Source organism: Schistocerca cancellata, chromosome 5 (genome assembly GCF_023864275.1).
Source record: "Schistocerca cancellata isolate TAMUIC-IGC-003103 chromosome 5, iqSchCanc2.1, whole genome shotgun sequence".
NCBI classification, from domain to species: Eukaryota; Metazoa; Arthropoda; class Insecta; order Orthoptera; family Acrididae; genus Schistocerca; species Schistocerca cancellata.
Window position 1 is genome coordinate 766,044,390 of NC_064630.1, and position 21,746 is coordinate 766,066,135.

Genomic DNA, 21,746 nt, shown 5'->3' on the forward strand with positions numbered 1-21,746 from the left:
CATGCTTAGACCTCGGATTTTAGGTAAAAACCTATTTTGTTTCTCGTTAAATGAAGGCAATAAGAGCTGTACGTACACGAATTACGCCAATTTATGATCGTAAACACCAGTCTTATAGCAGCTAAAAACACCTAGTTTCAGGTTAGTACCTGATTGTAGCTCATTTTTAATAATCCTAAAAATACCTAATTTTATTTTACAGCGTAATTTTTAAAAATCCAGTCAAATAAAATTTGTATGACTTAAACTACTTGAGCCGTGGCGGGACTGGTGCCACGGATATCTTTGGTTACGCACTATAAATTCCCTCTGGCAGAAGTTTGTCTCTGGAACCTGGGCCAGCCCAGGATATAGCGGGCAGTTCCGAGTGGAAAGTGACAACAGCGTTGGGCACGGCACGCGAAAGTGCGCGTATTAGCAAGACGTTGGAGAGACGACAGCGAGCACGGTGTACTCGAGTACGGGCGGCAGTTGGCGCCTGATCGTACTGGGGTCAGTAACAGCGGGCCGGCGCTGTGGCTTCTTGGCAACCTCGTGAAGCTATGTATGTGCTCGCTTCCGTGAAGGAACACGCTGTTACTATCGGACTAAGCAACGTCTGGTGCCTTCGCCACATCGATCCAGCAGCTGGCATCAAGTTAAGTAATTCAAGTCCTACCAACGATTAGTGAAATATAATGATGATTGCTCTTGAGGCAGCAAAGCGTTGCAAGACCTGTGATATGATATTTCATGCCTACTATTAAGTGTGTGCTTCGCTCCTTAATAGTATTGTTCTTACTTCAGCTGGCAAGTGTCTAAAACATTGATCGTGTGCGCAGCCTTACCGAACGATCTATATTCCGTGTCTAAAAATTGCCGTGTGATACCTTACAGGCCACATAAGGTGAAGCAAGGGTTGTTTGATTCCCTGTTGTCGCTTCTGATTTAGTTTTCAGAGATCGGATGCAGTGGGCCACCGAAGTGCAGAGCCTCCCCTTTTAAATTACTAGCGGGCTACGGGCGGTGGACTTCGCCTGAGCTAGCGCGTGCTGTTTGGTTCCGATTTCGGTGTTCTGAACGGGGTGGAAGTACAAACGGAGTCCACGTCTCAATTCGAAGTTAAGTACTCAGTCGCCTCCACCGTTCGTGGCCAAGTCACGGCCTCACAATCTAGGGCCTCAATTGTTGTACAAGCTGCAGTTTTTTTAAAGCTTGTGGTGGGTCTGCAAGGTTGCCCGGACTAAAAGTTCTAAATATTTGTCTTAAGAATTTTGAGGAATATCTAGAAGAAGGTGTCTTAATTGAAACCGTTTTCTAAAATTGCGGTGCAATTCAGCCTTAGTGGCTTATGTCAGTTTTGATGGAGAAATAACTGGGTTATTATTGATAAAACTGTCTATAACCTTGTAAAGTTGTTTGTTAATATCTCACCCGGGAGGGGCGGTTTTTCCATCTATGTGGAAATAATAATTGATTTCCTGGTTATTTGATGAAACGTTTATTTTAAATGATTTACTTGGCCCGAGTGGTGTTTTTTTTTAAATGTTTGTAAAGAGATTAATTCGCTTGTGGTTTCATATAACAAGCAGTTTGTAAAATTGGCCTGAGTGGCGTGTTTTTAAATGTTTGTAAAGAGATTAATTCATTTGCGGTTTTACATAACACGCAGTTTGTATAGTTTGCCTGAATGGCGTTTCTTAAAGAAATTATTATCTGTTTTATGACTGTAATTCTCTTAATGATTTACCTATGATGCAAATAAATATGTTGAAATGAAATGGTCACTGTATGGGTCAAGTCCTTCCACTCCCTTTATAGTAAAGGTTAAGGAAATTGCAGTTCAAAAAAGGAAACGACGTACCACTACTCTTCAGGTCTACCCAGCTACTTAGAAAACAGTAACTCAATGATAACTGGTTTGTTTGTAAGCGGGAACGCCAATCGCGAGTCAGAAGGCGACGGCGTACGCCAGGCTGTTCCAGCCCGCCCTGCTCCTCAGATCTTTGTCGCTCCGTGCGAACCGTCAACCGGGCCGTCACGCCATGGAGCAGCCTCGTGACCTGCCTCCGGCGCCTTCCTGCCCTGTGGGAACAGCCCGTTTAAAACACCTGCGCTGACTTCATTCAGTCGCTCAGCGTGCTGTCTGCATGTAGTGAAATATTTCACAGCGACAGTGTATCTGTGGAAAGTCAAGCATGCCGAAAGTAGCCAGCGCCAAATCATCTGTGATTCGTCGGTGGTTACAAGAATTTCCTGATATCTCTACAGACGGAAGAGCTATTCACTGCAATGTGTGCTACAAAGACGTAAGTAAAACGTTAACCCACTCAGAGAACAGCGATGCCAGTGCTTTTCCCGGGTTAACTTGGACCAGACACATGCGAATGCAAAAATATAGTTTCTAAATCCTTAATGTAGGTTAATTTTGCCAAGCAGATCTCATACGTAAATTCTACCACAAAGTATTTCTTATTTCTTTTTGTTTGATACGTTCTGAGCAAAGGTCGCATTTAAGTCAGCATGTTGCAGGTATTAAACACCAGGCAAATTTAAAAAATAAATCAAGCTTGAATCAAACGTTTGTAACTAAACCAAGTGCAACAAACATAAACGAATTTCATCTTGACCTGTGTCGAGCCATTTTTGCAGCAAATATGCAATTCAATGCAGTTGAAAGTAGGTTGGTCAAAAGTTTTCTAGAGAAATACTGTCACCGCGGCATTCCATCAGAATCCACACTCAAAAAGAACTATTTAGATACTTTATATGAAAATACATTGAGAAGGATAATTGAAGATATAGGCGATTCATACATGAGGATCTGTGTCGATGAGACAACAGTCAGACAAGGTCGGAATGATGATGATGATGTTTGGTTTGTGGGGCGCTCAACTGCGTGGTTATCAGCGCCCGTACAATTACCCAACCTTTGCTCAGTCCAATTTCGCCACTTTCCTGGATGATGATGAAATGATGAGGACAACACAAACACCCAGTCATCTCGAGGCAGGCGAAAATCTCTGACCCCGCCGGAAATCGAACCCGGGACCCCGTGCTCGGAAAGCGAGAACGCTACCGCGAGACCACGAGCGGCGGACAGACAAGGTCGGGATGTGGCTAATTTGATTGTTGGAAAGTTAGATCCTGACACTCACTCTGTACCTCATTTGATCTGCAGCAAGGAGCTAAAAAGGACTAACCAAGAAACAATTGCTCACTTTGTTAATAAAGCGCTCAAATTACTTCTCCTGAACAGTCTAGATGAAAACAAAGTAGTTGTAACCTACACTGATGCAGCCATATACATGACTGCTGCTATTAAATTGGTGAAAGTATTTTACCCACCCTTGTTCCATATCATATGCTTTCCTATGCCATGCATAGTGTAGCTGAGACTACAAGTCTCCAATTTCCACATGTAAATAAGCTACTTTCAACCATCAAAAACGTTCTTATTAAAGCACCTACAAGAATCCAGTTATTTCGAGAGGAACTTCCCAACGTACCACTTCCACCATAACCTATACTTACTCGCTGAGGAACATGGCTGGAGGACGTGGAATATTACAGCGAGCATTTGGAAGACGTGAAGAATATTGTTCTTAAATTGCGGGAAGAGGAAGTGAGCATTACTTCAGCTAAAGATCTTCTAAAGGACCCAACAATTTCCAACGACATTGCATAAATCAAATCTCATTATGCTTTTTTGGACCCTATTATCAAAGCTATAGAGTGTTCAGGGAAACCAGTCTACACGCAACTCCGATTGATAGAAGAGGTGACAGAAAAAATCTACTTGGTCTCAGGTTCTAATGGTATGAAAGTTAATGAGAAACTAAAGACAATGCTTTTTTTTAAAAAAAAAGAGCAGGAATGACTACCCTCTGCACAGTGGCTGACATTTTATCAGGTAAATCAACAAAGATGAGTGTGCGGTCCCATTGCGCCTAATACCATCATTTAAATATGCTCCGGTGAGATCTGTTAACGTGGAACGCTCATTCTCGGCATATAAGATGCTATTAACAGACAAGAGATGCAGTTTGTCAGCGGAAAATGTGGAGAAAGTTATTTACTGTGACTGTAATTATGGACATGGACAATAACATAATGTGGATTTTTGTCTACCTATTTATCTTTCTATAATAATAAAATGTCAGATTTTGGTTACCTCTTCTGATTTTTATAACCAATTCTGTAAGTGATAGAGCCTATTTTAAGTACCTAATTTAAGATTTTTAGAACCTAAAAGTCCGAGGCCTACTGATGATATCTTTGTCTGTGATGAGAAATCGAAGTCCGGCACAACGTACTGGGTTCTACCAAGCACATCAGCGTCAACGCGTTACACGTGGCAACGTTTGATGGACAACGCAGTGCCTAAATTTGTCCCAGATCGTTCTAAACCTCAAACAGTGGCTGACGATGGAGTTTGGCAGGTAAGACAATAGAAGTGTAATTATCCATAATAAGTGACGTGAAGAGCACAGAACTCCACAGCAGGGATGTCGAAACTAGTAAGGACGTGTAAATATCCTGAGAAATGCAGAAAGGAAGTTCAGCAAGAAAATTTGGTTGAAATGCGCAACAAGACGTAAAACTTGACTTGAAAATGCTATCTGGCGTAGTAATGAAGCAAGGTATCATAGACTATGATTTTGCAGATTTTGACTGTACTCAGCAATCAGAATCAGAGTAAAATCTGAATTTATCTAGTAACTTTAGTGCACTGATGAAAAGACTCGTTCTACGATTAGTTATTTTATGTGACCTATCTAAGGCATTTGACTGTGAAAATCATAGTATACTCCCCGATGACCAATCAGTGCATAATTCATATCTAACCAAAAGAAGGTAGAAAGTTGTAGTTACGGATTCAACCAATACAGTACGGGGACGTTATTTCAACCGGGGAGAAATCACATATGGGGTTTCCCAAGGCTCAGTTTTGGGTCCACTATTGTTACTCATGTATGTAAACTATCTCCCGACTGATATATAAGTAGCAGAATTAGTTATTTATGCAGATGACACTAGTATTGTAGTCAACCCATGAATACATACAGCAACAGAAGAAATGGTAAACAATGTTCTTAAAAGTATCATTGACTGGTTTTCTGCGAATGTTTTCTCTCTCAGTTCAAAAAAGACACAACGAATTTAGTTCTCCACATCTAGGGGTATTACACCAGTAGTAAGTGTAACCCATGTTGACGGAATAATAGACAGTGAGGGGGGAGGGGGAATTTAAATTGGAAGTAGTAAATTTTGGAACTCCTAAAACAACTTTGTTTAGTGAGCTTTACACTTCGAATCATTACGAATCTTGGGGAGAGTCAAATCAGTAAGTTGACATTTTTTCATATTTTCATTCAATAACATCATACGGAATAATATTGTGGAGTAGCTCATCCTTAAGAATGAAAGTCTTCATAGCTAAAAAACGTGCTGTAAGAATAATATGCGGTGCTCAATCACAGTCATCTAGGTAGACATCCGTTTGAAGACTCGGCATTCTGCCCATTGCTTCAAAGTATATTCATTTCCTCATTTGTTCATTTGCTCAGGGCTTGAAACTTGACTTGCTATCACTCGGTCACCAGCGTATAATAAATATTAGCATTCTTCATTTATGTGTTTGTCGTTTTTGTAGATTTTAAACTTAATCTGTTTGATCAGTCTATGCCTGCAGATAATTCTGTGACTGAATCAGTATTGCCTGAATTACTGTCTCGTTTTCATAGTCTGAAATGAAGTTTGTTGTAAATAATCGACTGCAGCTCAAAAGGAACAATGATGTACACAACTACAACACCGGATGGAAAAAATGACATTACTCCACATTGGTGTTGTCTTTAGTACAAGAAGGGGTCCACAACGCTGCCCTAAAATATTTGATCCCTTACCCAGTGATACAAAATGGCTGACAGACAGCAAAGTAAAATGTGAAAACAAACTGAGAAAGTTTCTCCTTGACAACTCCTTCTACTCCGCAGAAGACTTTCCATTATTGTAATGTGTAAAAGGTGGTCGGTAGAAATTACTTACTCGAATTTTATGTTTTTTTAAAGAAAATAAAAAAATTATAATTGTGCAGCATGTAAACATATTTACAAATTAATTTGCGATTTGAAAGTAAGATGATTCGTTCCACATCATAACGATTTGTTGTGCGAAATGATTCATGGAACGTGGAACTAACTTACTTACTTAACTAATCAGATAATTCCATGTTTAACTAATTAAATAGCTCATTAACGGCTGATTTGGGCTCCATACCCAATTCCCTGAGCAGAAAAACTGACTCGTCCAATTATAAAATGGAAAAGGCTCTGAAATGATAGCGTGGAAGAATTACCACGGAAGTAGGCTTGTGCTAAGAAAGAATGAGTACTTTTCGAAACGAAACTGAACCAGTCATTAGTAAACATTAGTAAGCATGCGTCGTGTATACAGGGTGTTGTTCACAGGTTATATGAACGATGTGTTGTCAGATTAAAATTGTGAATGAAAATACGACGAAAATGAGATAGTAGTTCAGTTAATACTGATTCAGTCACAAGACAATCTCCAGGTGTAGACTGATCAAACAACGGATTAAGTTTAAAATCCACAAAAACAACGAAGTCTTAAATGACGAATGCTAATATTTATTATACGCTGGTGACCAAGTGATAGCCACTCAGGTTTCAAGCCATGGGCAAATGAACGACTACCTGAGAGGATTACAAGGCAAGTGTGTGACCTCTATCGACGAGAAGCGCACGAAAATGTGTTTAGAATCCAAATCGCTCATCCCAAAAACACAGTGGTGTGAACCATTCGTATACAGAATCGAGCGTCTTACGACGAGAGAAGTCTGAATGATCACATGTTCAAGATCTAAGAGACGAACTTTGATAACGCAAAGAAATAAAATGTCCGCATAATGGAACAAAGAACACACGCCTTGTGATATTGTGACGTGTTGCTATATTTTCCTCTGCTTAAAGTAATTACTCTGTTTGAACAACAAACTTTTTCTACTGGCCTGATAAATGATAATGTTGCACTGCCATTCAGTCTCCAAAGTGAAGGTGTGTTCAATGACGCGATCAAAGCAAAGTGCGACGGAACAGTATACACACCGACTAAATCCACTTTTCTGCATTCAATATTATTTCTGCTTTCAAGCAGTCCAGTATCAGACGCAACACTAACTATATTTTCAAATAATAATATTAGTGTGTCAATGTCACCTGGCTTTGGCAAGCAAAATATAATATAGGCTGGTACATCGATTAGAAAGTTGATTGTGTAACACAAAGTAATGGAGTCCGAGGATGAAATAACGATCGTGTAACATTACTCGAGGTTTTTCGCATCCAAGTCTTACAAAATCAACGAACTTTCTCATGTAGAACTTATATTGCCTAAATAAGTATACATTAAGAGGTTGGTACCATTTCGTTGTCTTCGGTGCAAGCGTATCGCTTTATACGGAAAACTTTGATTTAACAGAGAACGACCTTAATAATCCGGACAGCAATGGCGCTAAAAGACAACAGCTGCGTTTTGAATGCGAGTGTATCATTCAACTGTTTTCAAGATGAACGATTTATATTCTACGCGCATTGTTGTGCGATTCTGAGCATTCGATGTCACTCACTTGCCTTGTCAGAACTACAGACACTCACAAATCAAACTCCACGATGCTCTAAATCTGAAGCCTGAAAATTGCTATGTAGTTCGAGAAAGGGGCCACTTTTTACTGTACTATAAAATACCACCACATTTGTGAATGAATCGTGGGAAGAATGTTTTGTTATAAAACTGCATTCAAGTTTTCGATTTGCTTTATCTCGACGAGAGAATTACGTATACCTTTTTGCGAATTTTTGACCGATTAATCCCTGAAACCAAATTTTCTGCTGCGTAGGTTTCCTATAGATATTAGACGTCTCCCTGCGGGTGCCTCTCTTCTGATATTTTTCAGTATTTCCGATAGAGTACAGTATTTCGTGAGAATCTACATCTACGTGATTACTCTGCTGTTCACAATAAATTGCCTTCAAGCTGTCTCTCTCCCTTTGATTTTATCCATACTGGATGAGAGGTCGTGGTTGTGAATGTCAATGTGAAAAAATATGTCGGCTCAACCAACACTATAAACAAATGGTTGAGCCGACATATTTTTTAAGATTGTCTCTATACCGTTTCAATCTCGAACGGCACGCGGGAGAAACGAGCACTTAAATTTTTCTGTGCGATCCCTGATTTCTCTTATTTTATCGTGATGATCATTTCTCCCTATATAGGTGGGTGCCAATAGAATGTTTTCGCAATCGGTGGAGAAAACTAGTGATTGAAATTTCATGAAATGATCCCGTCGCAACGAAAAACGCCTTTGTTTTAATGATTGCCAGTCCAGTTCACGTATCATGTCCGTGGCACTATCTTCCCTATTTCGCGATAATACAAAACGAGCTGCCCTTCTTTGTACTTTTTCGATGTCATCCGTCAGTCCCACCTGATGCCGATCCCACACCGCACAGCAATACTCCAGAATAGCGCGGACAAGCGTGGTATGAGCAGTCTCTTTAGTAGAGCTGTTGCACCTTCTAAGTGTTCCGACAATGAATCGCAGTCTATGGTTTGCTCCACCCACAATATTATCTATGTGATCGTTCCAATTTAGATTATTTGTAATTGTAATCCCTAAGTATTTAGTTGAATTTACAGCCTTCAGATTTGCGTGACTTATCGCATAATCGAAAGTTGGCTGATTTCTCTTAGTACTCACGTGAATAACTTCACACTTTTCCTTGGTTCAAATGGCTCTGAGCACTATGGGACTTAACTTCTGAGGTCATCAGTCCCCTAGAACTTAGAACTACTTAAACCTAACTAACTTAAGGACATCACACACATCCATGCCCGAGGCAGGATTCGAACCTGAAACCGTTGCGGTCGCGCGGTTCCAGACTGTAGCGCCTAGAACAGCTCGGCCACTCCGCCCGGCAAACTTTTCCTTATTCAGGTTCAATTGCCACTTTTCACACCATACAGATATCTTATCTAAATCATTTTGCAAGTCGATCATCTGATGATTTTACAAGACAGCATCATCTGCAAACAATCTAAGACGGCTACACAGATTGTCTCCTATGTCGTTAATATAGATCAGGAACAAATAATCCGTGACTGCTGCTCTTGGCGGTGGTGGTGGTGGTGGTGGTGGTGGTGGTGGTGGCGGCGGCGGTGGTAGTGGTAGTAGTAGCAGAATTCATCTGTGGATTACTTTTACAAGGATGTTAGACATGTCATGCTGTTACAGTTTAAGAACAAAGAAAAGGATAATTCATATATGCAGGCGGTTACGTACTTACGGATCTAGTTTCACAAGAGTGGGACAAGTAGTTGGTCGTGTGCTGTGTGCTGAAAATAGCTTAACCTCACTCGGTTTATCCCTAGTGTACAGTACCGTTTCACAAAGATGTTATTCAGTAATGTGAAAAGCTAGTGCTGAACTTATCATTCATTTCTTCACTTTGTGTTTCTCAATTCCTGTCCACGCTTTTTCCAGCATTCAAGAAGTGGAAGTACGTCAGATGCACGCCATTTTTGAGATTACACTTGTTATTTACCCTACACCTGAGTGCAGTAAACATATTAAGTGCTGTAAACATATTTTTTTGCCTCCTCTGCAGGCCGATGGATCTAGACGTGAATCAGCTGGAACAACTGATACAGACATGGTGCTTACCTGTCCCTGCAGCGCGACCTAATGTAATGTTATGTGTGCCTCACTGGTTTTTTTTAAAACTAATTTGTGCCTGATTTTATTCTGAGAAGCTCAATAATGTATATATACACCGTAAATGTAAATGTGATTCAAAAAGTACTTGAAATGAAGTGAAGCGCAGCTGAATTACAAGAAACTCTTTAGCGCGGAATCCCCGCAACGATAGTATTAGAGAATCTTTGAGTATGGACTCTAAAAAAAAAAGACAATTGATTTTATTTAAAAAAGACTGTTAATCTGTATCTTGTGGAAAGAGGATGTGTTGCTATGCCGTCGCTCAGAAAGTATTGTTATATTTAATGAAAATTGATATTTTAGTGATAAAACCGAGTGAAGTATGTGTAAGAGTTGCCAAAGATTTACGTATACAAATTTTCTGGAAGTGAAGAATAGAAATATCTTGTTTTTGGAAAAGAAGGTGAACTTCATTGTCGTTGCCGTCTATCAATCGACAGAATTGTAAGTGTACAAAGTTCACTAAAATACAGGAAAAGAAATGCATTCTCTATAGTTTTCATTCAATAAGTAACAACCTCTCATAATTTCTTAATTACAGTAACTGGATTATGTTCTTGTACAATAGTATGGTGCTGAACTCCCTGACCAATTTTGATGTAGCAGGGCGTGTAGTTTGGTAGAAAATCCGAAGAAATTCTGGTCGTATGTAAAGTACACAAGCGGCAAGACGCAGTCAATACCTCCGCTGCGCAGTGCCGATAGTACTGTTACCAACGACTGTGCCGCTAAAGCGGAGTTATTGAACGCAGTTTTCCGAAATTCCTTCACCAGGGAAGACGAATGGAATATTCCAGAATTTGAAACACGAACAGCTGCTAGCATGAGTTTCTTAGAAGTACATACCTTAGGGGTTTGAAGCAGCTCAAATCGCTTGATACGGGCAAGTCTTCAGGTCCAGATTGTATACCGATTAGGTTCCTTTCAGATTACGCTGATACAATAGCCTCCTACTTAGCAATCATATACAACCGCTCACTCACCGATAGATCTGTTCCTACAGATTGGAAAATTGCGCAGGTCGCACCAGTGTTTAAGAAGGGTAGTAGGAGTAATCCATCGAACTACAGACCTATATCATTGACGTCGGTTTGCAGTAGGGTTTTGGAGCATATACTGTACTCAAACATTATGAATCACCTCGAAGGGAACGATCAATTGATACGTAATCAGCATGGTTTCAGAAAACATCGTTCTTGCGCAACGCAGCTAGCTCTTTATTCGCACGAAGTAATGGCCGCTATCCACAGGGGATCTCAAGTTGATTCCGTATTTCTAGATTTCCGGAAAGCTTTTGACACCGTTCCTCACAAGCGACTTCTAATCAAGCTGCAGGCCTATGGGGTATCGTCTCAGTTGTGCGACTGGATTCGTGATTTCCTGTCAGGAAGGTCGCAGTTCGTAGTAATAGACGGCAAATCATCGAGTAAAACTGAAGTGATGTCAGGTGTTCCCCAGGGAAGCGTCCTGGCACCTCTGCTGTTCCTGATCTATATAAATGACCTGGGTGAAAATCTGAGCAGTTCTCTTAGGTTGTTCGCAGATGATGCTGTAATTTACCGTCTAGTAAGGTCATCCGAAGACCAGTATCAGTTGCAAAGCGATTTAGAAAAGATTGCTGTATGGTGTGGCAGGTGGCAGTTGACGCTAAATAACGAAAAGTGTGAGGTGATCCAAATGAGTTCCAAAAGAAATCCGTTGGAATTCGATTACTCGATAAATAGTACAATTCTCAAGGCTATCAATTCAACTAAGTACCTGGGTGTAAAAATTACGAACAACTTCAGCTGGAAAGACCACATAGATAATGTTGTGGGGAAGGCAAGCCAAAAGTTGCGTTTCATTGGCAGGATACTTAGAAGATGCAACAAGTCCACTAAAGAGACAGCTTACACTACACTCGTTCGTCCTCTGTTAGAATATTGCTGCGCGGTGTGGGATCCTTACCAGGTGGGATTGACGGAGGACATCGAAAGGGTGCAAAGAGGGGCAGCTCGTTTTGTATTATCACGTAACAGGGGAGAGAGTGTGGCAGATATGATACGCGAGTTGGGATGGAAGTCATTAAAGCAAAGACGTTTTTCGTCACGGCGAGATCTATTTACGAAATTTCAGTCACCAACTTTCTCTTCCGAATGCGAAAATATTTTGTTGAGTTCAGCCTACATAGGTAGGAATGATCATCAAAATAAAATAAGAGAAATCAGAGCTCGAACAGAAAGGTTTAGGTGTTCGTTTTTCCCGTGCGCTGTTCGGGAGTGGAACGGTAGGGAGATAGTACGATTGTGGTTCGATGAACCCTCTGCCAAGCACTTAAATGTGAATTGCAGAGTAATGATGTAGATGTAGATGTAGAAGTTTGTGTGCCATGCAATCTCCTTTTCTCACGAAAAGTAGATTGCTGTTTGATCTTACTTACTTACAACAATGGTCCCTTAGGTATGAAAAACTACGAAGACTTGGGCTCAAAGCTATCCGCAATACGGCCAAGTAACTGACAGAGTCGTATTTTAATCCTTAAAGAACGGTAACTTCCTCCAAATTGCAATATGTCAACAACTGGTGCAGAAGCTGATCATTCAAGGAGGCAGCAACTAAAATTCAGCTACCAGTTACGACTTAAAGTAAAAATCTCAATCAAAAATCCATCTCTCTCTCTCTCTCCAAACACATATTTAAATATTGATATTATTATTTAAAAAAAGTAGTTTTAGACTACAGTGTAGGCAGGTGGGCCGGTACTCACCCTGGGCACGTAGGGCAGCACGTCCTTGAGAGTGTTGCGGTAGAAGTGCGACTTCTGGGTGGGGTCCTTCATGTTGATCACGTCCAGGAACTGAAGCGCGTGCACCGAGGGGTCGCTGCAACAAACAGTTAGTAACGAATTACGCGCGACTGCTTGCGTCCGAACATCTGACCGTGATTATCAGGACGAGAAAAATATTGCCAGCGATAGGGTGACATTTGTCGACAGACAGCGTAATGGCAGGCGCAGCGCACGTCACTTTGAATCGATGTTAGTAAACGGCTGACCCGTTGCACGGCGTACAGACCCATTTGCAGGTGGTTCAAAATGGCTCTGAGCACTATGGGACTCAACTGCTGAGGTTATTAGTCCCCTAGAACTTAGAACTAGTTAAACCTAACTAACCTAAGGACATCACACACATCCATGCCCGAGGCAGGATTCGAACCTGCGACCGTAGCGGTCGCGCGGTTCCAGACTGTAGCGCCAGAACCGCTCGGCCACCAGCGGCCGGCTTTGCAGGTGGTCTACCTGCTTCCGGCCGCAACAAAAAATTGATTTTTCAGTATCTCGCATAATTACTGAACGAATTTCGAAATTTAAAATGCCGTCATACTCTTCTCATTAAGAGGCATAATATTATGTCAAAGATTTAACACATTAAAACAAGTATTACAGTTGGAATGCGCGTACATGTCTCGAGGCTGTGTAACTCACGACTCGCATATCACTCTGACTATATCGATCCAGTACTTCGAAATTAAAGCACTTAGTGACTTCCAACAAGGTTAGACATGATTTCAACAGTTTTCTCACTTGCAAGCTTATCCTTAATATGTAACGCATTAACTCAATTGGCCTGCCGAAGTGGCCGTGCGGTTCTAGGCGCTGCAGTCTGGTACCGCGAGACCGCTACGGTCATGTCATCCTGATAAGTATAAAAAAAACATTTTTTAAGTCTATGATACACCGAATACTAAAATTACCGCTAGAAGCTAATGAGATCAAAAAAGAAATGACCATCTTAAAACAAATTGCAAAAACCAATTCTTTCGACACACGACAGGTAGATTTCATTTTTAATAAAGTGCAACAATCACAAAGTATTCCACTGATAGGTAGTCCAAAATATATGAAGATGGCATATATGGGAAACATATCAGATAGAATTACTAATTTATTCAAAAATTCTGGAATAACAATAGCATTTACAACTGACAATACTCTACAACAAAAATTAAGACATACCGTAAGTAAAGATAATGGAAAATTTACCAGGTCAGGAGTGTACAAGATCCAATGTAGAGACTGTGAGAAAATATACATTGGCCAAACAGGTCGAAATTTTGCAGTAAGGTACAAAGAACATACGTCGGGTACCTCACGAACAAAGTCTGTATTCGGCCATCATATAGCATTCAATAATCATGCTGAGGGGACAGTAGAGCAGAATTTACAAGTTCTTCAGTATGCAAATAAAGGCTTACTTATGAATATCATAGAAGAAATCGAGATATATGCTCATTTGAAAACCAAATCATCAATGCTGCTCAATGAACAATTAGATTTTCGCGAAAAATATTTTTATGACCTTTTTGACGAAATTTTATAATAAAAGCACCTACTCGTTTGTTTTAAAATATAAGACTACTTATACCCATGGCAAAAGCTATGTATGTAAAATATGTTGTACAACATAAAAGTTTTATTAAATTGACATTGATTATTATAAAAACTATTAGATCAATGAGTTCTAAAAAAAAATTTAGTCAGCAGTCTCATCAGTTATTCAGACATACATAATGCGGAACGTACTCTTGGCTGCTACCCTACTGCTATAAAGAATATTGCAATGAAACTACAGTTAAAGTAAGACGATTCTACAACATCCAACAAAGATGTAATTGTGATGTAGGCGACTCGATATAATCGATATATACCACAACTCCAAGGACTTTCACATCCTTGATGTAACTGACACTGTAATAGTATTAAGGTTACCCATAGAGGGCACAACTATTACACATTGTAGTTTACTGTTTTTGTCTAAAATATAAATAAGCTGTACACATACTAACTATCCGTTAATCAAACATTTTAAATGAATCAATTTTATGTTATTAGTGTATTTCCTAGTTTTATATACTTTGACAATGGCGTCATATTATGAACGCTGATTGGCAGTTGTGAAGCAGTGTGACAGGAAGTAGGCGGAGCTTCTGCATATTTAAGCTCGTGCTCAGCACTCATAACCATCAGTTGACTTCGTAGCAGCTGAGGAGAGCTCCGCATACCATCCTAAGGGAGCCATGGGTATAATTAATTTTATTTTATCTTGTTAAATTTTGACGCCATTTGACACTTTCATTTTATTTAAAGATTGGTTTCTAGTATTTCCTAAAATTAATCCACAGGTCTGATGATGGTTGTGTAAAAATAACCGAAACCGGTTACCTATGTCATTGAAACATATATGGTGTGATCAAGACTGAACTTTAGTCAAAATATAATAATATATCGATCACTGTATTCCAAAAATGTTTACCAAAATTGTACAAAGCTTTGTGTTGTGCAATAATCAAGGGTACACGAGTGGGTCTTCGGCTCCGAAAGCCCATATCAACAATGTTTCGTTGAATGGTTCGCACGCTAACACTTGTTGATGGCTCAGCATTGAAATCTGCAGGAATCTGCGGAAGGGTTGTATTTCCGTCACGTTTAAAGATTCTCTTCATTGGTCGTCGGTCCCGTTCTGGCAAGATCTATTTCTGGTGGCAGCGATGACGGAGACTGCATGTTTTACCGGATATTCACGGTACGTTCTTGAAATGGTCGTAGGGGAAATTCTCCACTACATCGCTAACTCGGATACGCTATGTTCCCTCGCTCATGCGTCGACTTTAACACCACGTTCAAACTCGAACTTGCCATCTACAGCTGCGTCAGACACTTGTCTTACATAGACGTTGTCGACCGCAGTACCGTATCCCGCCAGTAGTTTACATATCTCTGTATTTGAATACGCATGCCTATACCAATTTCTTTGGCGCCTCAGTGAAGCTACGTCTTTATTCCAAGGTTTCCCATTTAAGTCCCTCTAACATTTCTGTTACAGTTTCGTATCTGCCATATCGATGCGTTGCGACGCTAGTAGTGGGTCTGTGAATTCATTCAGTGCGTGCTTTCTCCGCTACTTTATGAGGACCCCAATCACTGGGACAATAGTCTAGAATTCGATGCACTAGTGTCTTGGCAGAAGCGCCACACTTTCCCGGAAAACTTCGAGCGTTTCTAAGTCTTCCTTTCGACTACATTAATTCCCATTTTTAATGACCGTCCCATTTCGTACTGCTTGTTTTTACTGTAAAGGGCGGACTTTCCGTGGACTGCCTACAAGGCCTGCGTTTAGCCTCTACCACAGAATGGTCCAACTCAGTGACAAAGGGATAGCGCGCCAAGTAAACTAAATGAATAGTATTAATATTCGATTGGAGTTATTCAGAAAATTACGTTTCGTTTGATATGCGTCACGTGTTAATTAAATTGTTATTTCAATAGTCGTCATAGTTAACCTTCAGTTACTCGCTATGAAACTATTTTCCCCGACGATCAGAGATGATCATCTTAGTTGACTTAATCCGCATAAACTGTGCTTCATCAGACGGACAAGAAAAAGTTCAGACTTTTGGAGCTGAATGTTTTCTTTGTGTCTACTAAATCTACCAAACATGTTTCGCCTATTCGTACTAAGCATCTTCAGTGGTCTATAATAAAAAGAAATCTATTTCATTATGTTTATTTACAGGAAATCTGTAGTGATTATTGACAGCTCATTAGAATTATCTAACATTTACAAATATGAGGAAGGAGCGGAAAGTAACGCACAAAACCTTTTTATCCTCTGGTTTTGGGGATAGTATACTGAAATTTCACGACGGGATGGTTTAAAGTTGGCGCTACAGAGTGTATTTCGTTTTCACGTGTAGCTCCAGCGAGAGCAGACCGAACTAAGAAATAAACATGGCGCGCATGTTACTGTCGTCAACTTACGATGAGCAGCGGAGTGTAGGCCGATATTTGTGTGCCGAAGAGTGTAAACCCAATTAAGTTCACAGGTACATATGTGGCGTATATGAGGACGACTGCATGGACCGTAGCTATATCTCCAGATGGTGTGGATTATTCCAAGAGCACCGAGTGAACCCTAGTGATACACCACGCTCCGCGCAGTAACAGCTGCAGCCCCGCGAAACGTCGGAGCTATTCAGGCAGCAATTTTAAACGACAGGCGTGTGCTACTACGAACCTTATAGCAGCAATTCAACGTTTCTGGTGGTGCGTTGTACGATATTGTTCGTAAAACGTTGAGATTTCGTAAAGTTACTGTTAGCTGGGTGCCTAAGAACCTGACAGACATCCACAACGGCCAGTGAATTACGACAGCCTTGGTCCACTTAACGCTGTATTTTATCTCTGTCTTCTCTTCAGGATTTCCAAGAGAGTGTTCCAGTCAACAATGTCAAAAGCTTTCTCTAAGTCTACAAACGCCATAAACGTAGGTTTGCGTTTCCTTAGCATACCTTTTATAAGAACTCGTAGGGCCAACATTGCCATGCGTTCTCCTAAATTCCTCCGGAATCCAAACTGATCTTCCCGAAGGTCAACTTCTACCAGTTTTTCCAGTCTTCTGTTAAGAAATCGAGTTAGTACTAGCATTGTGCGAACATGACTTATTCAATTGGTAGTTCGGTAACATTCGCATGTGCCAGCACCTGCTTTCTTTGGAACTGGAATTATTACATTCTTCGTGAAGTCCAAGGGTATTTCGCCCGTCTCATACGTGTTCCACATCAAATGGAAGAGTTGTCATGGCTGGTACTCCTAAGGCTATCACTAACGCCGGCGGAGTATCGTCTGCTTCTGGGGACTTGTTGTGACTTAGATCTTTCAGTGCTCTGACAAATTCTTCTCGCAGTATCATGTCTGCCATCACATTTTTATCTACTTCATCTTCCATTTCAATAATATCGTCCTCAAGTACATTTTCTTTGTATAGATCCTCTATATACTCCTCCCACCTTTAAGTTTTCCGTTCTTTGATTAGGACTGCATTTACATCTAAGCTCTTGATACTCACACAGCTGCTTCTCTTTAATTTTCCCGTAGACGGCATTTATCTTTCCCCTAGCGATATATGCTTCTAAATCTTTACATTTGTCCTCTAGCCATTCCTACTTAGTTATTTTGCACTTTTTATCAGTGTAATTTTTAAGACGTTTATATTTTCTTTCGCCTGTTCCGTTTACTATATTTTTATATTCTCTTATTTCATCGATTAAATTCAATATCTCCTCTGTTATCAAAGGATTTCTGTTAGGCATCGCCTTTTCGCCTATTTGATCGTGTGCTGCTTTCACTATACCATCTCTCAAAGCTACCCATTCGGATTATACTGTATGCCCTTCCTCTGTTCCTGTCAGTCGTTGTGCAATGCTCCCCCTGAAACTCTCAAAAATTTCTCGTTCTTTCAATTTTACCAGATCATATCTACTTATTTTCTTACCTTTTTGCAATTTCTTCAGTTTTAATCTACAGTTCATAGCCAATAAATTGTAGTCAGAGTACACATTTGCCCCTGTAGACGTCTTACAATATAAAATCTGGTCCCGATATCTTATATTATTATTTTCTTACCTTATTATATACCGAAGGCCAAAGAAATTGGTATAGCCATGCGTTCAAATACAGAAATAGAGAGGCATGTAAACAGGCAGAATACGGCAGTGCGGTCGGCAACGTCTATGTAAAACAACAAATCTTTGGCGCAGTTGTTAGATCGGTTACTGCTGCTACGATGGCAGGTTATCAAGATTTAAGTGAGTTTGAATGTGACGTTATAGTCGGCGCATCTCCGAGGTAGCGATGAAGTGGTGATTTTTTCCCTTAGGACCATTTCACGAGTGCACCGTGGATATCAGGAATCCGGTGAAATATCAAATCTCCGACGTCGCTTCGACCGGAAAAAGATCCTGCAACAGCGGGACTAACGACAACTGAAGAGAATATTTCAACCAGACAGGAGTACAACCCTTCCGCAAATTGCTGCAGATTTCAATGCTGGGCCGCCAACAAGTGTCAGCATGCGACCCATTCGACGAAACGTCATCGATATGTGTTTTCGGAGCCGAAGGCCCACTCGCGTATCCTTGCTGACTGCACGACAAAAACTTTTGTGCCTCGCCTGGGTCTGTCAACAGCGACACTGCGCTGTAGAGGACTGGAAACACGTTGCCTGGTCGGACGAGTCTCGTTTCGAATTGTATCGAGCGGATAGACGTGATCGGGTATGGAGACAACCATGAATCCATGGACCCTGCATGTGAGCAGGGGACTGTTCAAGCTGTTGTGGGGCGTGTTCAGTTGGAGTGCTGTGGGATCCCTGATAGGTCTAAAAACGATGTGACAGCTGAAACGTACTTAAGAATCCTGTCTGATCAACTGCATCCATTCGTGTCCGTTGTGCGTTTCGACGGAAATTGGAGATTCCAGCAGGACAATGCGACACCCCACACGTGCAGAATTGCTACAGGGTGGCTCCAAGGGCATTCTTCCGAGTTTAAACAGTCCGCTGGCCACCAAACACCCCAGTGATGAACATTATTGAGCATACCTGCGATGCCTTTCAACGTGCTGTTCAGAACAGATCTCCACCCGGTCCTACTCTTACGGATTTATGGACAGCCCTGCAGGATTCATGGTGTCAGTTGCCTCCAGCACTACTTCAGACATTAGCCGAGTCCTTGTAACATCGTGTTGCGGCGCTTCTACGTGCTCGCGGGTGCCCTTCAAGATATTAGGCGGTGTACCATTTTATTTGGCTTTTCAGTGTATAACAAATCTGAAACACTCTGTTGCCTCATGGTGTCTTCCACGTGTACACCCTTCTTTCATGATTCTTAAACCAAATACCAATTACCCATTCGAGATAGACTCGAAGCCCACGCCTACTACAGTAGTACAAGTTTATATGCCAACTAGCTCTGCAGATAATGAAAAGAAATTGATGAAATGTATGATGAGATAAAAGAAATTATTCAGGTAGTGAAGGGAGACGAAAATTTAATAGTCATGGGTGACTGGAATTCGATAGTAGGAAAAGGAAGATAAGGAAACATAGTAGGTGAATATGTATTGGGGGTAAGAAATGAAAGAGGAAGCCGTCTGGTAGAATTTTTCACAGAGAATAACGTAATCATAGCTAACACTTTGTTCAAGAATCATAAAAGAAGGTTGTATACATGGTAGAATCCTGGAGATACTAGAAGGTATCAGATAGATTATATAATGGTAAGACAGAGATTTAGGAACCAGGTTTTAAATTGTAAGACATTTCCAGGGGCACATGTGGACCACAATCTACGATACTGCGCGAAGAGTTTGACAGAGCACTGAAAGACCTGGGTCGAAACAAGGCCGCGGGAGTAGACAACATTCCATTAGAACTACTGACGGCCTTGGAGGGCCAGTCCTGACAAAACTCTACCATCTGGTGAGGAAGATGTATGAGACAGGCGAAATACCCTCAGACTTCAAGAAGAATATAATAATTCCAATCCCAAAGAAAGCAGGTGTTGACGGGTGTGAAAATTACCGAACTATCAGTTTAATAAGTCACAGCTGCAAAATACTAACACGAATTCTTTACAGACGAATGGAAAAACTGGTAGAAGCCGACCTCGGGGAAGATTAGTTTGGATTCCTTAGAAATATTGGAACACTGACCTTGCGACTTATCTTAGAAGAAAGATTAAGGAAAGGCAATCCTACGTTTCTAGCATATGTAGACTTAGAGAAAGCTTTTGACAATGTTGACTGGAATACTCTCTTTCAAATTCTAAAGGTGGCAGGGGTAAAATACAAGAAGGGAAAGGCTTTTTATAATTTGTACAGAAACCAGATGGCAGTTATAAGAGTCGAGGGGCATGAAAGGGAAGCAGTGGTTAGGAAGGGAGTGAGACAGGATTGTAGCCTCTTCCGATGTTATTCAATCTTTATGTTGAGCAAGCAGTAGAGGAAACAAAAGAAAAATTCGGAGTAGGTATTAAAATCCGTGGAGAAGAAATAAAAACTTTGAGGTTCGCCGATGACATTCTAATTCTGTCAGAGACAGCAAAGGACTTGGAAGAGCAGTTGAATGGAATGGACAGTATCTTGGGAAGGAGGATGTAAGATGAACATCAACAAAAGCAAAGGATAATGGAATGTAGTCGAATTAAGTCGGGTGATGCTGAGGGAATTAGATTAGGAAATGAGACACTTAAAGCAGTAAAGGGGTTTTGCTATTTGGGGAGAAAAATAACTGATGATGGTCGAAGTAGAGAAGATATAAAATGTAGACTGGCAATGGCAAGGAAAGCGTTTCTGAAGAAGAGAAATTTGTTAAGACCGAGTATAGATTTAAGTGTCAGGAAGTCTTTTCTCAAAGTATTTGTATGGAGTGTAGCCATGTATGGAAGCGAAACGTGGACGATAAATACTTTGGACAAGAAGAGAATAGAAGCTTTCGAAATGTGGTGCTACAGAAGAATGCTGAAGATTACATGAGTAGATCACATAACTAATGAAGAGGTATTGAATAGAACTGGGGAGAAGAGGAGTTTGTGGCACAACTTGACAAGAAGAAGGGACCGGTTGGTAGGACATGTTCTGAGGCATCAAGGGATCACAGATTTAACATTGGAGGGCAGCGTGGAGGGTAAAAATCGTAGAGGGAGACCAAGAGATAAATACACTAAGCAGGTTCAGAAGGATGTGGGATGCAGTAAGTACTGAGAGATGAAGAAGCTTGCACAGGATAGGGTAGCATGGAGAGCTGCATCAAATCAATCTCAGGACTGAAGACCACAACAACAACATTCGAGTAACCTTTCGATATTCATTTATATTGAACCCAAAAAGTCATTGCTGTCAAGTTTTGTTTTAAGTAACTTTCTCTGCCTAGAGTTCAAATGGCTTTGAGCACTATGGGACTTAACATCTATGGTCATCAGTCCACTAGAACTTAGAACTACTTAAACCTAACTAACCTAAGGACATCACACAACACCCAGTCATCACGAGGCAAAGAAAATCCCTGACCCCGCCGGGAATCGAACCCGGGAACCCGGGCGTGGGAAGCGAGAACGCTACCGCACATGCCTAGTGTTGTGTGAGTTCAAC

The 21,746-nt window shown here is 40.9% G+C and overlaps 1 protein-coding gene across 1 annotated transcript in view; it reads right to left on the reverse strand.

The window, feature by feature from the left end:
* LOC126188795 (SCY1-like protein 2) overlaps positions 1-21,746 on the reverse strand; it is a 624,676-nt gene that overhangs the window by 253,144 nt on the left and 349,786 nt on the right. Inside the window, exon 6 of the mRNA XM_049930409.1 lies at positions 12,528-12,642. Coding sequence (XP_049786366.1) covers positions 12,528-12,642 — 115 coding nt within the window. The remainder of the gene's footprint in view (positions 1-12,527; positions 12,643-21,746) is intronic.